General features: G+C 39.5%; 1 protein-coding gene across 1 annotated transcript; it reads right to left on the minus strand.

Annotated features, from left to right (window-relative positions):
* Positions 1-22779: 22779 nt before the first annotated feature.
* On the minus strand, positions 22780-23309 carry LOC113273973 (LYR motif-containing protein 4). Its single transcript, XM_026523531.1, has one exon. The coding sequence runs from the start codon at positions 23234-23236 to the stop codon at positions 22967-22969; it is 270 nt and encodes an 89-aa protein (XP_026379316.1). The 5' UTR covers positions 23237-23309; the 3' UTR covers positions 22780-22966.
* Positions 23310-23990: the final 681 nt, after the last annotated feature.

A 23990-nucleotide genomic window follows, 5' to 3' on the forward strand; every position in this document is an offset into this window, starting at 1 on the left:
CAAAGATTTTGTGAATAATTTTGGGAGAGTTTTACGCTGGATAAAGATGTACCTAGTCTTGTTCAAGTCAGAGAATAGTTTGGATACGAGAGAATAGCCAACAGAACCACGTGAATCAACAGGAAAGTGATTTTTCTCCAAACTGCCCGAGAAGAATAATGAGATTATTCTCGGATTTGATCGAGTTTCTAGGGAGTTGGATAGCTATAAATAACTGTGTTTTCATCATAGAAGGGTTAGAAACCATTAGAAGAGAGTTTAGAGGTCTGCAGAGAAGGGAGAATCGAGTTACAGAGAGTTACAGTGTTGCTGCTGCTGCTGCTCGAGGAGGAAGAAGAAGACGAAGAACATACTGGCTAAGACAGTCGTTCTTCAACAGTCTTAAAAGTGGAACCCAGTGTCGTTGTTTTACAGCACTTGAGTTGTATCGTTGATTTTCAGCCCTTTCCCCTTTGTAACAGTGGCGCTGTAACACCATTACAGCGTTGCAAATTCCTGTTTCATCTTATATTCATCAATAAAAACACCTATTTTAGCCATGAATTTATCTTGTGAGTGTGTTTTTGGGATGAGGAGCTAAACCCAATCCCAGGGGTGATGGAGGAAGCCATTCTTCCAAAAGTTATGTGGTAAAATTCATTTAAATTTATTTATGCAATCCTTTTATGATTAATTGCACCGAATGAAAATTGAATAAATGATTTTTATTAATTAATTGTGTTTTCTCTTGATGAAATATGCTTGGTTTATTGCTTTTGATATTTCATGCTTGCGATTAACAATGGATGTTTTGAAAATCTGATTTAGGCAATGATTAGAATCACAATTGTTTTTGATTTGAATTATAATGTCTAGAATTGCATGATAATAATTATTATTGAATCACATGAATTTTGGTGAATGGTGAAATCCTAAACCCTGGTCTTTCCACAATATTTACATCACCTTTGAATTTAATTTGTTTTATCTTTATTTTTATTAAGTCTAAAAATTATTTCCTTCACAAGTCTGAAAAGAACCCAGTTTTACCACTATTACTACAATCACTATTTGAAAATACATCAGCGTGGCCACCCTTCTGGTTTGCGTGTGGCAGGCTTAGAGCGACGTGATTGGTCGGGGTCCGGAAATAGAAACCCGGCCACATCCCGACTTTAAAATATTCGTGCGACGCATTTAGAGCAACCTGATTGGTCGATGGCAAGGGGGGACGGCAAGAGCAACATGGAGCGTGCCCAGCGGCCATAGGCGGTGCCTGTTGGAGCGGATTGGCCGGCTATGTGGCGTGGCCACGTCTCTTTTGTTTTTGCTCCTATTTGCCGCAGTTCCTTTTTATTTCTTTTTTTTTGCTTTTGGGTAGGATTTTGAACCTACTAATCCATGGCGGATCAATTTCCTAGCTTGCCTAGGTTTAGTCTCGACCAGCAAGGTATGATATACTGCACAGGGAGTAAAACCCTAATTTTGCAAATTAATTGGGTTAGGATATTTTGGTGAGTTATCACAAAATTGATTGAACTCTGCATAGAGTTCTTTAAATTTATTGTCGGAGAGCAGTATGCTTTCTTGTAGAGTTCTTTTATGCAAAGACCTTAACCTCGATACTTCGGGAAATTCATGATACTCTGCTGCGAGTGAACATTAATTGTCATGTCATATCAGTATTAAGGGTTCATCCGGGGAACATAGCACAGAAAAGTATTCAGTGAGTCTTATATTAATGAATAATATAGGCAGGGCGCCGAAATTTACAGAACATCTGGGATTATTGCTACATGCACCATTCTGGGTAAATTTCATGTGAACATATTGAATTTCTCAATAAATGCGCCAGTGAAGAGGTTGAACACTCATCGATATTACATGGCTCTGTCTATTTGCAGAGTGACATCATATTAAATTCGGGAAATTTACAAACTTAGCCCTGAACTAAAAACCACCATCAACATTAATTCCCCCACTTAGCACGTAACAGTGCCATTGTTGCAGGGTAAGCATGAGATGGTGATAGAGAAGGATGAAAAATCGAAAGGGCAAGACATGAGAAGATTACCAGGAAAATTCGATTGACCTTTGGAAAGAGGTATGAGCAGTCTGCAATCTTTGTGCTGGCGCGCTTCTTTCTTGGCCACGAAGTACGGGTGCCATGTAGTGTTGGTGCAGCGAGCCTTGAATACAAAGACGAGTGTTGAGGTGGTGGAGCCGTCAGCACTATAATGTATTGAGGAAGTATGCATGACAACACAGTAGTGAGTGTTGAGAAATTTGTACGTCTCAACACTAAAAGGAGGATGCATTGAGGCAGTATGCCTGAAAACAGAGTAGTGATTGTTGAGGAATTTGCACGTCTCAACATTAAGAGGAAGGATATGCTAAGTATGTATTCCTTGCAACACAGTGGTGAGTGTTGAGGAATTTGAACGTCTCAACACCAAGAGAAAAAATGTGTTGAGGCAGTTTACCTGGAAACATAGTGGTAAGTGTTGAGGAATTTGAACGTCTCAACACTAAGAAGAAAAATTTGTTGAGGCAGTATCCCTGACAACACAATAGTGGTGTCAAGGAATTTGCACGTCTCAACACCAAGAGGAGGGTATGCTGAGCCATCATGCCTGGAAACAAAATAATGGTGTTGAGGAATTTGCACGTCTCAACACCAAGAGGAGGGGCGTGTTGAGGCAGCATGCCTGGCAACATAGTAGTGAGTGTTGAGGAATTTACACGTCTCAACTGTGTTGAGGCAGCACGGCTGGCAACACAGTAGTGAATGTTGAGGAATTTACACGTCTCAACACTAAGAGGAAAGATGTGTTGAGGAAGCATGCCTAGCAACATAGTAGTGAGTGTTGAGGAATTTACACATCTCAACACTAAGAGGAAGGATGTGTTGAGGAAGCATGCCTAACAACACAGTAGTGAGTGTTGAGGAATCTACACCTCTCAACACTAAGAGGAAAAGTGTGTTGAGGCAGCATGCCCGGAAACACAGTAGTGAGTGTTGAGGAATTTATACGTCTCAACGCTAAGAGGAAGGATGTGTTGAGGAAGCATGCCTAGCAACACAGTAGTGAGTGTTGAGAAATTTACACGTCTCAACACTAAGAGGAAGGATGTGTTGAGGAAGCATGCCTAGCAACACAGTAGTGAGTGTTGAGGAATTTACACATCTCAACACTAAGAGGAAGGATGTGTTGAGGAAGCATGCCTAGCAACACAGTAGTGAGTGTTGAGAAATTTATACGTCTCAACACTACGAGGAAGGATGTGTTGGGGAAGCATGCCTATCAACACAATAGTGAGTGTTGAGGAATTTATACGTCTCAACACTAAGAGGAATGATGTGTTGAGGAAGCATTCCTAGCAACACAGTAGTGAGTGTTGAGGAATTTACACGTCTCAACACTAAGAGGAAGGATGTGTTGAGAAAGCATTCCTAGAAACACACTAGTGAGTGTTGAGGAAGTTACACGTCTCAACACTAAGAGGAAAGGTGTGTTGAGGAAGCATGCCTGGTGATGAGTGCCAAATAGTGTATATATCTATCCCTTTTTGTTGGCATTTTAACTCATCTTTTGTGCATTAATTCTACATTTTATCCCATATTCTGTATTTTCATTGTTTTCAAGAATAAATATTTTTATTAATTAATTTTGCATTTTTAGGTAATAAATAAAGTTCGGATGAGTCGCGGAGCGAAAAGAGCAGAAAAGTAGTGAAAAGCCGGGAGAAATTACGCAAGGAAGCCGCGAAGAATGGTGCGCACAACCTCATTTTCTACACACAAAAGCGCCTCCGTCCTCAGCCATCAGATCATTTCTCAGAAGCATCCGACGGTCGCTCCTTGCTGATCATCAAAATCTGATGTCTCTGCCAAGCACCACAGCGCTGAAATTCCAAGCCTTCAGATTAGATGGTAGTTGAATCCAACGGTAGCTCCCTTGCTGCTCATCGAAGTTTGATATACCCGCCTAACACTACAGTACCTAACTCCATCAAGTACCGTTCATTTTGTTGTATCATATAATCCAACGGTCGCTCATCGCTTGCCTCCACATCACCGTCCGATCTACCTACCAGCTTCGCATCCAATGACTCAGCGTTGCAGAACATCAAATTCGATGGACCCATCTAACACCCTAGCGACCGAGCACCTACACCCCAACCAAACGGACCCTTCTCCCATTCTATCGCACCCATCTCCACCACCACCCACCCCTCTGCAGAACCATCACCCTGCTGCAAACCATGTCCGCCACCGTACCACCACCTTCTCCACCTCTGTCACCACCTACTCCCTAACCACCTAACCACCCCTACACAGCTAAACCCATCATCATTATCGAGTTATACTTCTCCATCAACAACCAATTTCTTCTCCTCTCACGCCACTGCCCTAGGTGTGAAGTAGGTGAAATAGGTTGATGAGAATGAGAAATTGAAGGCATGGAAAGGAGCAGGAGAGCCATACAAAGCATGGGTCGACATCAAACGGGAGTTGTTGTGTCAAATTGGGTGAGTAATCTCAAACCCTAGCCTCAACTGTTTTGGGGGAAATTGGGGGAAAATGTGTAAAACTATAAATTGAGCGCTGGGGTGTTGTGGAAAACTTTATGTTAGGATTAGCCTACATCCAGAACTTTCAAGTTCTGTTAATTTTCATGTTTCAGTTAAATATGCTTGTGTTTGCTTTGTTCTGTTAATTGCTTGTCTTATGCTTATGTTCATGTTATAATTGTTATTTGTCTCCTGTTAATGTGTTAGATGTTTATGTGTATTCACATGTTAATTTCAGTTCATTTGTTAATTTCTGCTCAGTTTCATTTTGTTTATGTTCATGTTAGACTTTTTATTCACTGTTAAATGTTCACTGTCAGTTAAATGTTCCTGTTGTGTTTAATGTATTGTTACATTTGAAGGAATGCTAGGCTAGGTATCTGTGAAGCAATGTGCTGATTGTGCAATGGCAAGAAATCAGTGCTCATAGCAAGCTGATGTTCTTGCCATTCTCCTTGTATGCTTAGGTTGTAGTGTTGATTATGCATTGGGGGAAATTAGTGCTCACTAGTGACAATGAGCAAGCTAATTTTCCTCCCATTCTTTTAGTTTGCCTGTATCCTGCCTTAGCTTTGCTTCATTTCAGTTTCTTATTCATCCCTGCCCTTGGCTTAGGCCTTGGTTCATCTTGTTTTGTTTTGTTTTGTTTTTGTTCACCCTGTTGTTGCTGTTTAGTTTTTCCATTGCTTTTTTTTTTTCTGTTGCTTCTCTTATTCCATCTGCCCTGCAACTCTCTTGTTTTGCTTTCCTTTCCATTGCTTGTACATTCTGTTACTTGTGCTACATTGCCTTCTCTGCCACTTCTGCTGCTTTTTCCACTGCTTGAGCAGCTGCAGCTGCTGCTGCAACTCTGTTGCTGCTGCACTGCTGTGCATTTCCCACTGCACTGCTGCACTGCTCATCTTGTACATTCTATTGCATTGCTGCAACTCTCTTGCTCCTGCTGCTGTGTGCCTCTGCCAAGGTTGCTGCCAAGGTTGCTGCTGCCAAGGTTGCTGCCAGGCTGTTGCTGCTGCCACTTCTTCTCCTGCCAAGCCAAGTCCAGTTCTTGCTACTCCTGCAGCCAAGCAAAGGCCTAGTTCAATAACTGAGTCCAAAGCCCATTTGCACTTCAAAGATAACTGAGCCCAAGCTCAGTTCATTTTATTGAGAACAAACACATTAGCACTTTAAGCCCAACACTCCCAAAAGGCTTCTAAGCCTAAAGCAAATCTAGGAACCCAAATAGCTAAAACACTTCCGAAACACACCCGATCTCTGTGGATCGACCCGTACTTGCACATTTGCCACTTTCGACACCGTGCACTTGCGGTTATAATTTGTAGGACCTTTTAGAAGCCTACCAAGTTTTTGGCGCCGTTGCCGGGGATTGGTGCTGTGTTTTATCTGTGTTTTTATCTGTGTTTTTCTTAGCTATTTTGTATTTCATTTCATAGCATTTGCATCTGCATCTGTTTCATTTCATTTGCTGTTGGACCTGCTGATTCTGAACCTGTTTTTCCTCTGCTGGGACGCCACCAAGGAAAAGAACCAAAACCCAACTGGGTTTTTGCAACAATATCAGAGCAGCTGGGCTGTGCTAAAACGGTAAGCCTAAACCCATTCATTGAGAGAACCCAACCTGTGGGCTTCCAATTTTTTTTTGTGGGCTTGTAATAATTAACCCAATTTTTTTGGGCTTTTTATTTTTCTATTTTGGGTTTGTAATAATTTATTTGTGGGCTTGTATTTATTTTTTGTGGGCTTGTTTAAATTCTTTCATTGGACTTGTATTTTGAACTCTGGGTTTAAACCCAGCTGAGCTTGTAAGCATCAATTGGACTTGTATTCCACTCGAAAGTGGACCTCGAAACCAAAGTTTTAAAACAAACGTCGGGCCTTAACCAACTGGGCCAAATTAAACTTTCAAAATTAAAACTTAGTGTTTCGTGGGCCGCAGCCTTCCATCCATTTCATTAGAGGCTTGCACAGTGGGCTTGCTCCCATACAAAAACCAAATTTTATTTTATTTAAAAAAAAAAAAAAAAAAAAAAAAAACTTTTGTTCCTTTTGTATATATTTTGCTAATCCAATTTGATCTCGGCTAAAATATGTTGGATTTTTGCCTTGAATAACGGAGTTTTAATTCTGCTTTCGCCGAAATCGGGTATTCTCTCTCCTTTTACTCTACTCAGCATGTCCCTTTCCATATGTTGCATTTTAATTCTTTCCATATTTTGAAACATTGAGGACAATGTTTAGTTTAGGTTTGGGGGTATAGAGTAGATACCATGATAATTTGCCATAATTGAAAACGAACTCCTTCTTTTTGAAAAAAATTGAAAAATTCCAAAAAAAAAAATTGAAAAATCAAAATTCTAAAAAAAATTAAAAAAAAAAAATCATAAAAATGGAGCTCATTTACCTTGAAATGTTGACTCTTGTGCAAATATGTATTTTTATTAGGAGTCTTAGTCTAGATATTTAGGCACCCTGATTCTAGCACAATTCACATAGTGATAAGAAATTTGCACGCGCACGATCTACCAATACATGTATGGCCTCGATTCTTCAAGGTGTGGATAGGAAGTTACGATTGCCAATCACTTTAGAATACTGAACGAAACTTGACTAGCTTGTTCTTTGGTTGGTTGGGATAGAAGGTGGAGGTTACATTAAGAAAGACAACCATCGAATTTAACTGGGTGCATCAAAAAGGGCTACCTCTTGCAAAGAGTCATGTAATTTTGTTTCCTTTTGTAATTGTATCAAAAGTGTTCCTTGTTCAAAAAAAAAAAAAAAAAAAAAAAAAAAAAAAAAAAAAATCGATGATATTCCAAAAAAAAAAAAAAAAAAAAAAAAAAAAAAAAAAAAAAAAAAAAAAAAAAAAAAAAAAAAAAATATCAGAAAAATACAAAAAAAAAATCAAGTATTTATCAATTCCATCATCTCTTGTTCCAAAAATAAAAAGAGAATTGTCAATGTAAATAAGAGTCATGTAAATAGTCATCTTTTGTGTTTTTGTGTTGTAAGCAAGGAGGGTGTATGCCATTGATGTACAACGCGAGCAATTGTGAAATACCTCCAACTCATTCACAATTCTCGTAAAGTCCGGACAGCTAGCTAGATTTCGACCTCAGTTCTTAGCCTGAGAAACTATCTCTTGGTGATTAGTAGTCATGACTTCAGATCTTTCTTTACACATGTGTAGATACACTTTACACTCTTATCACATGTCCTTATTTGTTATCAGTGCTAGGATTGTGCCTTCGTAGCTAGATTGACATCTCCATTTTGTTGTGAGCTTAACTGTTTTGCACATGTCACATTTGATGGAATATGAGCTCATATTTTGTCCTTAGGTTTTGTAGGCACACCTCTGGTAAACCTTCACGAGACTTCACTCGTCCACTAGGGACACTTAGTGGTTTAAAAGGCTTAGTGCATACGCTAAATGCATTCGAGAGACCAGCGACAGTGGTATAGTTAGGATTTCCTTAGTTTTGTTTTACTTGAGGACAAGTAAAATTCAGGTTTGGGGGTATTTGATGAGTGCCAAATAGTGTATATATCTATCCCTTTTTGTTGGCATTTTAACTCATCTTTTGTGCATTAATTCTACATTTTATCCCATATTCTGTATTTTCATTGTTTTCAAGAATAAATATTTTTATTAATTAATTTTGCATTTTTAGGTAATAAATAAAGTTCGGATGAGTCGCGGAGCGAAAAGAGCAGAAAAGTAGTGAAAAGCCGGGAGAAATTACGCAAGGAAGCCGCGAAGAATGGTGCGCACAACCTCATTTTCTACACACAAAAGCGCCTCCGTCCTCAGCCATCAGATCATTTCTCAGAAGCATCCGACGGTCGCTCCTTGCTGATCATCAAAATCTGATGTCTCTGCCAAGCACCACAGCGCTGAAATTCCAAGCCTTCAGATTAGATGGTAGTTGAATCCAACGGTAGCTCCCTTGCTGCTCATCGAAGTTTGATATACCCGCCTAACACTACAGTACCTAACTCCATCAAGTACCGTTCATTTTGTTGTATCATATAATCCAACGGTCGCTCATCGCTTGCCTCCACATCACCGTCCGATCTACCTACCAGCTTCGCATCCAATGACTCAGCGTTGCAGAACATCAAATTCGATGGACCCATCTAACACCCTAGCGACCGAGCACCTACACCCCAACCAAACGGACCCTTCTCCCATTCTATCGCACCCATCTCCACCACCACCCACCCCTCTGCAGAACCATCACCCTGCTGCAAACCATGTCCGCCACCGTACCACCACCTTCTCCACCTCTGTCACCACCTACTCCCTAACCACCTAACCACCCCTACACAGCTAAACCCATCATCATTATCGAGTTATACTTCTCCATCAACAACCAATTTCTTCTCCTCTCACGCCACTGCCCTAGGTGTGAAGTAGGTGAAATAGGTTGATGAGAATGAGAAATTGAAGGCATGGAAAGGAGCAGGAGAGCCATACAAAGCATGGGTCGACATCAAACGGGAGTTGTTGTGTCAAATTGGGTGAGTAATCTCAAACCCTAGCCTCAACTGTTTTGGGGGAAATTGGGGGAAAATGTGTAAAACTATAAATTGAGCGCTGGGGTGTTGTGGAAAACTTTATGTTAGGATTAGCCTACATCCAGAACTTTCAAGTTCTGTTAATTTTCATGTTTCAGTTAAATATGCTTGTGTTTGCTTTGTTCTGTTAATTGCTTGTCTTATGCTTATGTTCATGTTATAATTGTTATTTGTCTCCTGTTATTGTGTTAGATGTTTATGTGTATTCACATGTTAATTTCAGTTCATTTGTTAATTTCTGCTCAGTTTCATTTTGTTTATGTTCATGTTAGACTTTTTATTCACTGTTAAATGTTCACTGTCAGTTAAATGTTCCTGTTGTGTTTAATGTATTGTTACATTTGAAGGAATGCTAGGCTAGGTATCTGTGAAGCAATGTGCTGATTGTGCAATGGCAAGAAATCAGTGCTCATAGCAAGCTGATGTTCTTGCCATTCTCCTTGTATGCTTAGGTTGTAGTGTTGATTGTGCATTGGGGGAAATTAGTGCTCACTAGTGACAATGAGCAAGCTAATTTTCCTCCCATTCTTTTAGTTTGCCTGTATCCTGCCTTAGCTTTGCTTCATTTCAGTTTCTTATTCATCCCTGCCCTTGGCTTAGGCCTTGGTTCATCTTGTTTTGTTTTGTTTTGTTTTTGTTCACCCTGTTGTTGCTGTTTAGTTTTTCCATTGCTTTTTTTTTTCTGTTGCTTCTCTTATTCCATCTGCCCTGCAACTCTCTTGTTTTGCTTTCCTTTCCATTGCTTGTACATTCTGTTACTTGTGCTACATTGCCTTCTCTGCCACTTCTGCTGCTTTTTCCACTGCTTGAGCAGCTGCAGCTGCTGCTGCAACTCTGTTGCTGCTGCACTGCTGTGCATTTCCCACTGCACTGCTGCACTGCTCATCTTGTACATTCTATTGCATTGCTGCAACTCTCTTGCTCCTGCTGCTGTGTGCCTCTGCCAAGGTTGCTGCCAAGGTTGCTGCTGCCAAGGTTGCTGCCAGGCTGTTGCTGCTGCCACTTCTTCTCCTGCCAAGCCAAGTCCAGTTCTTGCTACTCCTGCAGCCAAGCAAAGGCCTAGTTCAATAACTGAGTCCAAAGCCCATTTGCACTTCAAAGATAACTGAGCCCAAGCTCAGTTCATTTTATTGAGAACAAACCCATTAGCACTTTAATCCCAACACTCCCAAAAGGCTTCTAAGCCTAAAGCAAATCTAGGAACCCAAATAGCTAAAACACTTCCGAAACACACCCGATCTCTGTGGATCGACCCGTACTTGCACATTTGCCACTTTCGACACCGTGCACTTGCGGTTATAATTTGTAGGACCTTTTAGAAGCCTACCACCTGGCAACACAGTAGTGAGTGTTGAGGAATTTACACGTCTCAACACTAAGAGGACAGATGTGTTGAGGAAGCATTTCTAGCAACACAGTAGTGAGTGTTGAGGAATTTACACGTCTCAACACTAATATAAAAGGTTTGTTGAGGAAGCATGCCTAGCAACACAGTAGTCAGTGTTGAGGAATTTACACGTCTCAACACTAAGAGGAAGGATGTGTTGAGGAAGCATGCCTAGCAACACAGTAGTGAGTGTTGAGGAATTTTCGCGTCTCAACACTAAGAGATTTAAAATTTATTTGATATGCCTAATAGATATAAAACATTTAGTTTAAGGATAATTACTTAGCTCTGTCTCCGCTAAGCATGTCCTTCGCGCATGATTGGGCTTTAAGTGTATCAGGCTCTCCCGTGAGTAAGCAGCGTGACAAAAGTCCCCATGTGTAATTGTCCTGAGCTTATTTTCTCGTGGAAGATGTGCTTCCATTTCATTTGCTAGTAAGGCGGTGACTACGTTTAAACTTCTAAACCTAAAGGAGGTTTCAGTCCCTAAGTGTAGCTAACTTTGATTGCACCGCCTTGAATCCACGCCTCTGTGATTTGATACAAGCTTATTTTATTCTCATGGATGAGATGCTTGGAACATCACATGGACGAAATATTCTTTGTAGTGGTTTTTGCTATGGTGAAGCTCTGGCTGGTATCAACAAACGAGCAGCAGCGGTTCTTGGTAGCAGCTGTGATTAGAAGAGACTTGGCTGGCTGCGATCACAATCCTTGACAGGGAGGAGTGGAGGATACGGGAACGAACCTTGGCAGGAAGGAGTGGCGGCTTCTGGAGAGAACGTTGAAGCAACTTCTGGAGAGAAACGTTGAAGAGGAGCGGCTTATGGAGCGAAAAGTTGAAGCGGCTCCTGGAGCGAAACGTTGAAGCGGAGCGGCTTCTGGAAAGAATGTTGAAGCGACGGCTTCTGGAGAGAACATTGAAGCGACGGCTTCTGGAGAGAACCTTTGAAGCGGCTCTTGGAGCAAAGGTCGAAGCGCCAATGCAACACGGTTGAGGACCGAAAATATATCTCGGCGCTGCACCTTGGAGAAATAGAGAATCTCACACACTTGCTCCATCATATATTGCATGGTTTTGTGAACAGAGTCCTCAGAAAGCATTAATGCACAACTCCACCAATTGATGTTCAGTCACATTTGGTTTATGAAAATCTAACGCCCGAATTCTGAATCCTTGACTAATTATTCGGATGTTCCCATGTTCATCTGAGCCTTAGAAAGAACTTCTAGTCTTTCCATTAAATCAACAATGGTAATAGGGGGCTGGCTTCCTCTGGATCCTCCGGTCTCTCGTCCTGATGGTGGAGTGACAACAACTCTGGTGACAACTGGGGGCATCACACTTGAAGAAACAATGGGGGTGGCGGCAACGGCTCTGGCTCTGGTGATCGGAGGTGTAACGCCTGAGGGAACGTTTCCTACTCCGCTGGTGTTGGTGGTAGAGTCTGCAGCGCCGTGGGTGTTGATCATGCTAAAAGGTGGTACATTGATGTCACTGGAAGGAACGTTGATATCAAGGGTGTTTTCGGCGCCGGTGGCATCATGGTTTGTTGCAGACTCGGACCTGAGCTCTACCATCTTGAAATTGGGATTGAAAAATTAAATGGGAAATTGGTATTGCAACCGAGAGATTAATCTCCCACTGTGGTCGCCAGTTGTTTATGGGTAAAAACTGTTTCTGCTGGTTTTGTTAATTTGGGTGTGTGGATGAGAAACAAATCTAAACCTAAAACAAATGCACTGCACTGGAGTACTTTAGATTCGAGATATCAATCTGTACAATCCTGGCCTAAACCAAGAAATGTTCCTTCCAGTCTTGCTTCGGTCACAAAGTGAAGGAGAAAGGTTGGTCTTAGGGAGGGAAGCGAAGAAGGTGTTGAGATCAGAATGGTTAATTCTGAAGGTGTGGCTGTTTTATGACTTGTATCAGAATTTGGAACTGGCTTGCGACATGTAAGCTATCATTTCTTTGGTATTTTTCTGGATATTGTGTTGTTTTTTAACCAAAACTTGTTGCATGCTGGTTGAAAATAGGTTGAACCTATTTATACAAGTCATATGAACGCACCGTGATCTCGTAGAAAGTGGGAATGATTGAGTGATGGAGAAGTGGGGTCATGTGTAAATGCCAGAAAACCACGTTTCCATCATGAAGGGGACGGGTTAGTTTACACCCACTTCTTCTTGCCGCCACTAATTGTCCTGCTTTCTGACACTTTCTTATAATGGGCGTGTTGCACGCCGCACGCTGTAAACCGCCAGACCAATACCCTGATGAGTATCCCCCAGTTTGTGACATGTTTGATGTCTCGAGTGTTTTCGTGAAAAACGTGTAGCAAATTGCTATGTGTGGCAAATCAAAGTCAGGAGCCTTGCCGCAAGAGAATATCATGCGATGCTATTAGGCTTGTCTTGGATGGTCGCCTAAGACTTTCCACAGGCCTGTTAATTCTGTGGTGAATTTGGACGGCTAAAATTGTGACCCATGAGAAAAGGTGCCCATTGATTATGGCCACATTCTGTGGGCGTCTGATAATGGCACAATGGCGTGGTTGGCATAGTTTGCACATGCCAGTGGTGCAAGTAGCGCCTGGCGTAGCCATGGCCGCTAGATTTGGCACATTGGTATTAGACCCGTATATGGCTTGGCAGCATTAGTTCTAGTTGCCACATCAATCCCAATGCTCTGGGTAATGTGATTAGGCTTGGTTGGCGTAGCAACTTCGCCTAAATTAGGGTTTGGCATGCTAAAACCCTAATTAGTGAGTGTGGGCATGCGGCCGCGGCATGGTGATGCTTTTTGTGCAAACGGCGCCATAGTCATGCCAAAGGAACTGTAGTAAGGACATTATGTGGAAACGACCACAAGAGCAAGAGTTGCTATGAGTGGCTATGATATGGCGCCATTCCTAGGATTTTCTGGGTCCCGCATGGCTCGTGGCATGTTGTGGGGACCAAAGTGGCGTGATTTGAGCCACAACTGGAAATTAGGGTTTTGGTTAATGCGTCTAAAGCAGAGTCGTGCTTCTGACTAGAAAATCTTAATTTAAGCACATCATGGTGTTGGCCACGAACAGGAGGTAGGTTAACACGTAGGGCGCTATTTACGACACGTTGGCATGCTGCCACAAAGTGGCATGTTTGGCGTGGCGGAGTGGCATGTTGGCATGCCGCTTAACTTATTGGCGCAACATGGCACGTTTGGAATGTTGGCGCGGTTTTGGAAAGCCAATTGGCTTTGTGACCATCTGGCGTAGTTTCCCCTTTTTAACATTGTGGAAAGTTTAGAGCAACTTGATTAGTTAATATAAGAGTAGACGGCCATGGGCGTGGCCACACTTCTGGTGTGTGTGTGGCAGGTTTAGAGCGACGTGATTGGTCGGGGTCCCGCAATAGCAACATGGAGCGTGGCCGGCCACATCCCGACTTTAAAATATGTGTGCGGCGCATTTAGAGCGACCTGATTAGTCGATGGGAAAGGGGGATGACAAGAGCAACATGGAGCGTGCCCAACGGCCGTAGGCGTTGCCTGTTAGAGCAGATTGGCCGGATATGTGGCGTGGCCACGCCTCTTTTGTCGTTGCATCTATTTTCCGCAGTTCCTCTTCATTTCTTGTTTTTGTGGTTTTGGGTAGGATTTTGAACCTACTAATCCATGGCGGATCAATTTCCTAGCTTGCCTAGGTTTAGTCTCGACTAACAAGGTCTGATATACTACACGGGGTGTAAAACCCTAATTTTGCAAAGGTTTAGTCTCGACCATAGTGGAAGTATGCCCGTGGTTGTTTACTCTTCGCATTGAAGATGTCTTTTCCACGTTAATCTTGGTGTTGTGGTGTTTGTCATTATTTTCTTCATATTGGGGATTGCGTATTATTGCTTGTGTAGGTTCCATATTGTGCATAACGTCCCGGATCGGTAATTCCCCAACAAATGGTATCACATTTATATTGGTCGGGATAGGCGTGTGCAATATGGAAATACAGGTATGTCGTGGATTCGAATTTGGAAGTAAGGATAAAGTTAAAAAGAAGCTGCAGGCAATTGGTAGAGAATAAAGCTTGAACTACTCGTGAATATTACAGAGAGACGAATTTGTTCCCAATACAATGTAGAAAGAAGTGTTACATAAGAACAATCACAGTTGCTGAAAAACTGTTACAGATGAACAAAAGCGTGACTGAAGGATGTCACAGTTGTGTAAAAAACGTTATTAATTCACAACAACAGTTAGTCAGAAGCGTAACAAAGGCTACCAATGAACAATCACAGTTTGTGACAGAAGTCTTGTAACGGAAATTGGCAATACCTGGTCTGTGTAACAGTATTAATATGGCGTGGCTGGAAACAGTTTACAATGAAGAATATAAGCTTCTCTTGGTTGTTAGAACAAGGGAAAAGAGTCTAGACTCCTTTGGGGGAGTAACTGAGCCACCATGAGAGTGCTTAGTGATGATTGACAGTGAAACCACCATTAGAATTTCTTTGGTGAAGAGAGTATAATCTCTGTTGAGAAAGAAAAAGAGTTTTGTTATCATATCCTTGTTAGTGAAAACAAAAGAGAAAAGAAGCGTGTGATAAGCCATGTGAAGCTGATGAGATTTGATAAGTAGGGGTAGTTAGTTGAGAATATCCATACAGATGAAAACGATTTTGATATTGATGAAAAAGTCACTACCGAAGTACAATCATGTACATTTCTGCAACAAGGTAGATGCGATGGTGACAGGTACCTCATCATAAATCGTGAAGGTGAGATTATTGTGCCATTCACTCCTTATGATCAACAGTCAAGGCGACCCTTACCAAATTTGGGGGATCTAAATAAAGGAGGTTGAGTTTAGAAAAGGAAACATATATGGTTTACTTGTTCGTGGAAACAAGAAGGATGCGACGATCAAAACAAAGATGTGAGTTTTGTAGCCGTGAAAAACATGGAGAAAAGGAAAGAGAAAAGAAGACAACGACCATATGAGATCGGTTAGTGATGTTTGTGAGCTTGAAGAAGAAGGGTTTTCTAGAGAAGGACCGGTTTTTGGTTGGTGAAGATTTATCTACCACATCCTACAACTCTTCAAAAGGTTTCTAGGGTTTGTTCAAATCCTAGTAGTAGTAAGTTTCTCATCTAACTTGTTTTGTTATTGGTTAAATCTACCTAATTATTTGTAAAGAATTGGTTATCAAACATTAGCAGTGAGTAGAGAAAGAGGGAATTCTTATCCACGTGCTATATGCACCTTGAAGTCATGTGAAACCCCAGTTTGAGAGAAGTCGTTGTAACCCATTATTTATCATAGTGGAAGTCTGCCCATGGTTGTTTACTCTTCGCATTGAGGAGGCTTTTTCCACGTTAATCTTGGTGTTGTGGTGTTTGTCATTATTTTCGTCATATTGGGTATTGCATATTATTGCTTGTGTAGGTTCCATATTGTGCCTAGCGTCGTGGATCGGTAATTCCCCCAACATGAGGTTAGATAAGTGATGCAACATGCAACAAGATGGAGGTTCTGCCTGGCTCAGTCAACCTTTGTCTTTATAGATGTGTCATGTCATTTTTGTTTTCTTGCCTTTTGGATGCAAGTTCACTACATCAATTACACTGTTCAAATTGGCTATTAACTTAAGAAACATACTTCATTTCTGATATTAGTATTCTAACATTTACATGCCAAAAAGAACAGTTGGAGGACCTTTGTCTACAAATCCGGGTTATTGAAATCATTTGTTCTTTAATTTTTTTTTCTACCTCATTGATGTTAAACCCTTAGTGGGAATGTTATAAATACACTCTAATTTGGTCGAAGTTACACAAATACCCCCGAGGGGCAAACAATAATTTTTTTTCTGGAGTCAACTTAAAAAAGTTGCTTCAAATTGCTTCAAATTTTGGAGCCAACTTGAGAAAGTTTCTTTCACTTTTGGAAGCAACTTAGGCTAGTTTCTTTCACTTTTTGGAAGCAACTTATGATAGTTGCTTCCAGTAACGGGTATTTTTTAAAGTTGAATAAGAGTATATTTTAAAGATTTTGTGGTTGGATTCGAGCGGGTAACAACCAGGTTATAAGAGGAAACCTGTTTTGAGGCATACTTTTTCTTTTTATGCATACCTAATGGTACAAAATAGGGTCAATTGATAAAAAAAACATCATCACCACTTATCCACCATTTTTTATAATGGCATAACTACCCTTACTTAATTAGAGTTGATGATTACGATTGTATTTAATGATTATGATTAATTAGTAATGTTAATGATTTATTAAAGTTAAGTTATTACTTTTTTATTAGTAGAGAAATCAGATCTTTGTGAGAGAGTTAGGTTTTTTGAGAGGAAGAAGAAGTGAAAAAAATCTAGATTTTTGAGATTATTGAAAATTCAATATGGGTGATTCAAATGATGAAGGAGAATCTTCACCTCGTAAACATAATATAATACATAGGTATGTTTAATGTCCTTTTTATAGGTTGAATTCCTCAAAAAACTGATTTTTCACATGCAAGTTGGTCGAACCAGAGAGAGGTTCGTTTGGTAACTTGTATGATACATAGATGAACAGTTTGGCTCATTCGAAAAATAATACTTGTTGGCCGAACTTCTATCTTGAGTAAAAACACAAGTTAAAGGTTCGACATATAAACTAAATAACGAATCAGCCGAACCATTTTTAAATAACAAGTTTTGCATATAAACTAAATAATCAGCCGAACATTACATATATAGACACCTAGGAAATTAGTCATAAGGTTCGGCTAATAAATCAAATTTTCAAATCAGCCGAACCTGGCAAAAATACATCTTGTACCTTGTTGTATGGTTCAGCTATATTTTCATATTATCTAATCAACCGAACTTGCAGTTCGCTAAATATATTAAACTAGGTTTGGCTGATAATTGAGATAAACATATAATCCGAAATGTTCGTTAGCACTTTCAGGGTGACGAACAAAGAGAAGTTCGGCTGCTAATTCGTCTCAATTATATGCCGAACTTCGCTCTGTAACCGCAAAAAAACTAGGATTTTTTTAATGATTAAACCTATTCTATTAATCAAAAACAACAAAATAAGAATCGGGTTTATAAAAATATCTTCTAATGCTCATTTCAAGAGTCGGTTCTTCACTCGGTTGAATTTCTGATTGTATTTTAGTTTCAACACCTCAACTTCTTCTTGTTCTTCGATTGACATATTAGGGCAACTCCTATGATATGGAGTTCAAATCATCCATAACTCAAGGAGTATCAGTATATTTATGGTCCCTCTGAAATAAGTGGAGCCAAGTCGTACTATGGGTGAAAAGTATATAAAGATAATCCATCCGACCAAAAAGTGGCCGGATTCAAAATTTTGGAATTAGTAACGCTTATAAATGTTGCTTATCCACAAAATCTTAGCTTAATTTAGCAACATTTATATCCTAAATGCAACTGTTTAGAAAATAAAAAACTCCATCCGGTCAGTTTGTGACCGGAAGAGAATAAATAAATAAATATATATATATATATATATATCCGGACATTAAGTTTCCGGATGAGGTATCCGGTCATCCACCAAACAGATGGCCTCTCCACGACCACCCCCTCAAATTTGAGGGGTACCTAATGGAGTTGATAGTTTTGTGGACTCTTTAAAACACCACAATAGCCTTTTTTGGTCCATATCTTGTGGATCATCCTAGACTTATGGATGAATTTACTTCTCATAGGAGTTGTCCTTAGAAGAAGAATTTAAACGCCTACCTAATGCTTGTTTTCTTTGTGCGAGTCATTTTATATCTATGTTCAATAGACGATCAAATTTTCATGAATCGATGATTAATTGTAACCATTAAAAAATGTCGATTTTGATTTTTTTTATTTTAAAGCTAGAGAAGAAGAGAAGATGTTTAAGTTTAAAGGTGATTTTGATTTTTAATTTTAGATTTTTAAGGATAAGGACACTTTAGTAATTTAAATCATTAGGATATATAGGTAACTGCATTACCCTTTAGACACCCCTTATAATCCAACCCTAGATGGGATAATGAATAAGTATGCTTCAAAGCAGGTTTCTGTAAGAGTGCCAATTGAGCTTCCATTACGATATTACTGGGCTACGATTGGATAATGTTCTCGACTGGCCCAGGGAAAATGAAGGTACGCATTGCCATATTTAGTTTTTTTCACACTTTTTCACTTTGAGTTTGGTGAAGAGAGCAAGGCGAGTGAGACTTGTTTTCCTTGGCCAATTACTACTTACTAGTATTCTTGCTCATGGGTCTCTTGCTGTTGTAATAAAAACACACACAGACACCACCTTTCTTTCAATTCCCTCATCTCTCTCTTCATCTTTCATTTTCTTCAACCTTCACCATTACCTCCCTCTCTCCCTCCCACTCGAACTCTTTTCTCTGTCTAAGAAAATGAAGTGTTCTTATTCCTCTTCATCTTCTTGCTTAATCTTGCTCTTCTTGACAATGATGATTCAATCATCTAAAGCCTTTCTACCAGCATTCAGTACTTCTTACAACCACCAGCACCACCATCATCACCACCACCCTCACCAACGCCATGATGATCACCACCATTACATTGCCAATTCTCACTCATCTTCTCAAGATAAATTGTTCTCTTTATGTCCTCAACTACAAAGAAAACACAACTATTACACATTACCACCACCTCTTCGAAACGGGGACGAAATCGACCCGAGATATGGTGTTGCAAAACGACTTGTCCCAACTGGACCGAATCCTCTCCATAACTGATCATGGTCATCAAGGTTATTTACGTGGGATTCACCCATTTTCGGCAGTTTTTATTTATTCATCATATAGTCTCTTGTTATGTAGCCATATATGTAATTCGCACTATAAAATAAGTAGCTTTTAGGGACAGGCTGTTTTTTCAAAACCGTCCTAAAAAGGGTTATTTGGGACGTTCATGGAGTACTCGTCCCTATTAGTGATCAAATTTTTAAATTAAGGCAATAATATGACCGTCCCTAAAAGAAATTACGACCAAATAGTATTAGTGACGGTGGAACAGGGGACGGTCAGAAAAACGTCACTAATATCTTCTTGGGACGGATTTAGGCCTCTTGGGACGCTTTTTAACCGTCCCAAGAAGCCTTTTGTTTTGTAGTGTCGGATAGGTTAAAGTTCTTTCTTTGAGTTTTATTTTCTAGGTATCTTTCAAGTTCCATACATGGACTATATATATATATGTAAGGTCATTTATAAAACATTTCACTTCTAGTTTAAATGTTTAACAGTTTAAGCAACAAAGGTAATGAAAGACATAAGGATGTTATGAAGATCAGTTCAATACTAAAATCAGAGGTTTGATTTTAGTCTTGGTTTGCTCATCAGCAACTATTATGGGTCTTTGTTTTCTATTGGTCGGAGAGAATATGCTGCTAACGAGTTTCAGGTTCAAATCACGGGTTGTAGACGTCTAATGACTTTCTGGCTCCACTAATGAGGCATCTGATCAGCTACTGAAAATTGCTCCAGGAAGTCCATGATTTCCATTAACATTTTTTGAAGCTTAATTACAACATTAATTACAACATACATGTGAGATGAATCATGTAGACATAATATAAATTTCAGTCGAGGGTATCATAGTCTTTTGAGTACTGAGAGCTAGTTTATGAAGCTCCATCCAACTGCAATCAATAGTTTCATGTGTAATTCTCGTGCATTTATTAATACGACTTTGATTATATGTCACTCTTTTTATGCCCCAATTGCATGCCCTTTACTTTATTCCTCTTAAATTTTCCACCTTTTCTCGTCCTTTCTTCTTTAGGTTCGTTTTTGTTTCGGGGACAAAGGCCCTCGAATCCAAATTACTACATGCGGTTTGACAATGGGTTGTACCTGGGGCTGCAAAAAATTACATTGTTTGTAAAATGTTATCACTAGCTCTAAAGTACGAACCCGAAATGCCATCCTAAATCTTCAAGTGCGGTGCAACTCTTACTTGCCAATTATCATGCCGGAAGTCGCCCAACATTGTTCAATCAGATAATAAATATCCAACCAAAATATTTTTAGGACACGCAATGATTTGACGAAAATTTTATGTGGGAGTGGGATCTCACCCAGCATGAGTGATAATAGCAGGAGAAAGACAAGGAAATGTGACATTTTCCTACTCACATCTCTGTGGAAGCGAAAGGGAAAGATTCCATGGCCGGATATTGAGTATCCTCTAAATGTAGCCAGATTCTACAACAGCCATGTAGTATTCGCTTTTCATGGCCATGTAGCCAGATTCTACAACAGCCATGTAGTATTCGCTTTTCGCTTTTCATGGCCGGATCAAGGGAAAATGTTCCTCGCAACAATTGAAATCCTAAACCCCTAATCAACCATTATTAACACTTAAACCACAAAACCCATCTTCCTTGAAACGAGCATTATTCGAATGTAACTTCATAGTTCTTATAAGAAATCAGTCTTCTTCACAAACTCAATTGGAAACTTCAAATATATATCAAATTGAAAATACAAATATAAACCAAATAATAATTCTTTCTTTCACTAGTCTCCCAGAAAGTATCCATCCTCTTCTACATTTTATCAGGAATCGGAACCAGTTATTTCTTCACTTAAGGAATATGTAAACATCGTACCAATACCAACCGTATGACCTATTATTATTGCTACTTCTAAGTTAACAGTAACCAAAATTGCAAAGAAAAAAAAGAAAAAAAAATGATTTCAGTCTAGTGACGTTCGAAAACCAAACGTACTAGTTTTTCCATCACTCAAGAGTTGGATACCTGGTTACAGTGTCAGGGATGCCTGCAGAAGCCGTACATACAGGAGCTTCAGATTTAAATGCTATACCCCTCTTCCTACCCTGGTTTTGTCACCAATTAACTTCTCGCGATGCTTCTTTTTGTTATTCAAATAATAATCCTGTTTACCTTTGATCAGAAGTATTTTCCCTTCATTTGCACAACATGATAGTGATGGTACTACGCTGCAATCCCTAACCCTAAGTTAATGCTAAATACAAAAATTACACTTTGACCCGTTAGACGCCAGACGCAACAAAGTTCACAACTTTTCAGGCCGGAGGAATTTCCATATGTTAAAGAAATCTTACAGAAAAACAAGCGCCCAATCAAGGTTCACACCCCTATTTCAAAATCAAGAGTTCATCTTACCAACTTGCCAAGTTTAACTTGCAAAAAGCAAAGAGGTAAATAAAAACAGAGACAACAACTTGCACGGGATTTAAAAAAGATGCAACATGGAGTTATAAAAGAAATACTGATAGACTATCAAAGAAGACCGTAGCCTCCTAATTTGTGAAATTGAAAGCCTGAAGGTCGACTATACAAAGATTACAATTGATGAAGAGTGACGGGAAACATCATCAATTAGCATTGTAGATCCAAAACTCAAACATCCAACTAGACCTCAGTATAGCTGGTCAAGTTATCATGACATACACTCTCAGACCTAGTTAGCTAAATTACTTCTCCAACAATTATAAGTTATAACAAGACCAACCACAAATTCCGCAGATAAGAATTTGGTATACACAAAGTCTTGTTTCATACTTAAATCTTGCCCAAAAGCCTTGTCATGCATGATGCAAACACTAAATTTCCGCCCTAATGAAATCTCACTAGAGAAAAACCTCATACAACCATAAGCACATCAAATCTCGCACCTATTTGCCGGCGTAAAGTTGATTCTATCATCTACTGCACAATAGTTTTATACAAAAATGATACTTAATTCTGTAAAGCTTCGAAAACTGGCAAGAACCTGTTAGATGAGACATCATTACATCTATCTGTCTCAGATGATGAAACTTCCATGGGTTAATTCTTATCACCATTGTTAACTTTTATACTGCATAAGCGTTTTTATGATGGATTGGTTTTGACTGTGGCTTAGTAAGAGGGTCATTATATAACTCTACAAGAAAGTTGGCTTTTACTTATAAGATATAAATAGAGTTGCTAAGTTATTATTATCCTGAAATATACCAGAAGAATCCTGTATGGCTGTATCAATGGGCATAATCAGATAAGACTAATAGCATACGAGATGTATCAGAATCATATATAGGTGATTTCATTACTTAAATCCTTAAAATCCCTAAAACTAATCCTAAATGAGAGAATTCTAACACAAACACTTAAACCCTAAATTGAAAATCAATCAACCTCTACAGGATAAGTGAAAATTCAGAATTCCTTCATTATAATTTATGCAATCAAGGATACTTGGAAAAGTAAGTAGACGAATTGAGAAAAAAATCAACATAGATAAGAATTCTATCACAAACCCATTAATCAGAAACTACAAAGTCATCGACCCAAGTCATTAAAATCCAAAATTAACAATTATTTCATAACATTTCAATACTAATTGACACAAACGAAATTGAAGAAACAAAAACAAGTACCAGAGAGATAATCTTGATGATGCTGATCATAAGCTCGGCATTTCCATGACACTCTTTGATTTAGGAGCATACAAAGAGTAAACAATCGATTGTCTTTTAGCTACTTCGAGTTGAGACTTTCCTTCTGAAAACGCGGAAGAAATTGATGAAGGATCTGAAAGGTTCTTATTCTGATGAAATCCATCAATAGTTCTTCTCTTAGCATACTCCCTGATATTATAGTCTGAGAAATTTTTAGATGTTCTTAGCAAAGACCTGAAGAGAGATAGAATTTCGGCTCTAGCTGGTGTTGCCATTATAGAATGGAGATAGGGCGAGAGTGCAACAAATCGTGCCCTAGGTTTTATAGAGCTGCTGAATCGAGAGGGAGATGTATTTTATTTTATTTTATTTTCGGAGAGGACCAACGCCACGACTCGAACTACCAACCTCAGATTTTACCTGCCAGCCGAGTTGGTTAGGACTCGGGGGATAAATCCCAGGTTTGTGATGTAAGGCGTGTAGTCAAACCTGGTGCTGTGAACCGGGAAGTGGGTTTGGACTTTGGAGGTGATATGTAAGTCAGAAATTCTTTGCTGTCGATGTACATGAATTATGGAGGGGCTGTTGGATGATGCTAAACGGGTAAATGATCGAATGTGAGAACGAAATTTGAAAAAACTTAGTTGCTTGAAGTTGAAATACCATAGATAACGGGAATTACTAGATCATCGCTGTCACGGTGGGACGGCCGACCGGAGAAAAACGAAACAGCGTTGCATAACACGTTATACATCCTTTTTCGCTGGAATGTTATTTTTATGGCATATACATCGTTTTCGTTATGCATCTTTTTGTTGGAATGATATTTTTAGGCATATATTTCCTCGGTTTCAGAAGAAAGGATGCTTTCACAGTTTTATTTTTGCCTAGAATAGGCCAAATTGAAAAAGTGAAAGTATCTGTTTTCCTGAAACGGAATGAAAGTATCACTTTTTCTGAAACCGGATGAAAATATCACTTTTTCTGAAGCTGAGTAAAAGTATCACTTTTCCTAAAACGGCGCGAAAA

The sequence above is a fragment of the Papaver somniferum genome, chromosome 4, assembly GCF_003573695.1.
Source record: "Papaver somniferum cultivar HN1 chromosome 4, ASM357369v1, whole genome shotgun sequence".
NCBI lineage: Eukaryota > Viridiplantae > Streptophyta > Magnoliopsida > Ranunculales > Papaveraceae > Papaver > Papaver somniferum.

Excerpts from the sequence above, each read along its gene's own strand:
- LOC113273973 (XM_026523531.1), bottom strand. The coding sequence starts at position 23,236 with ATGGCAACACCAGCTAGAGCCGAAATTCTATCTCTCTTCAGGTCTTTG.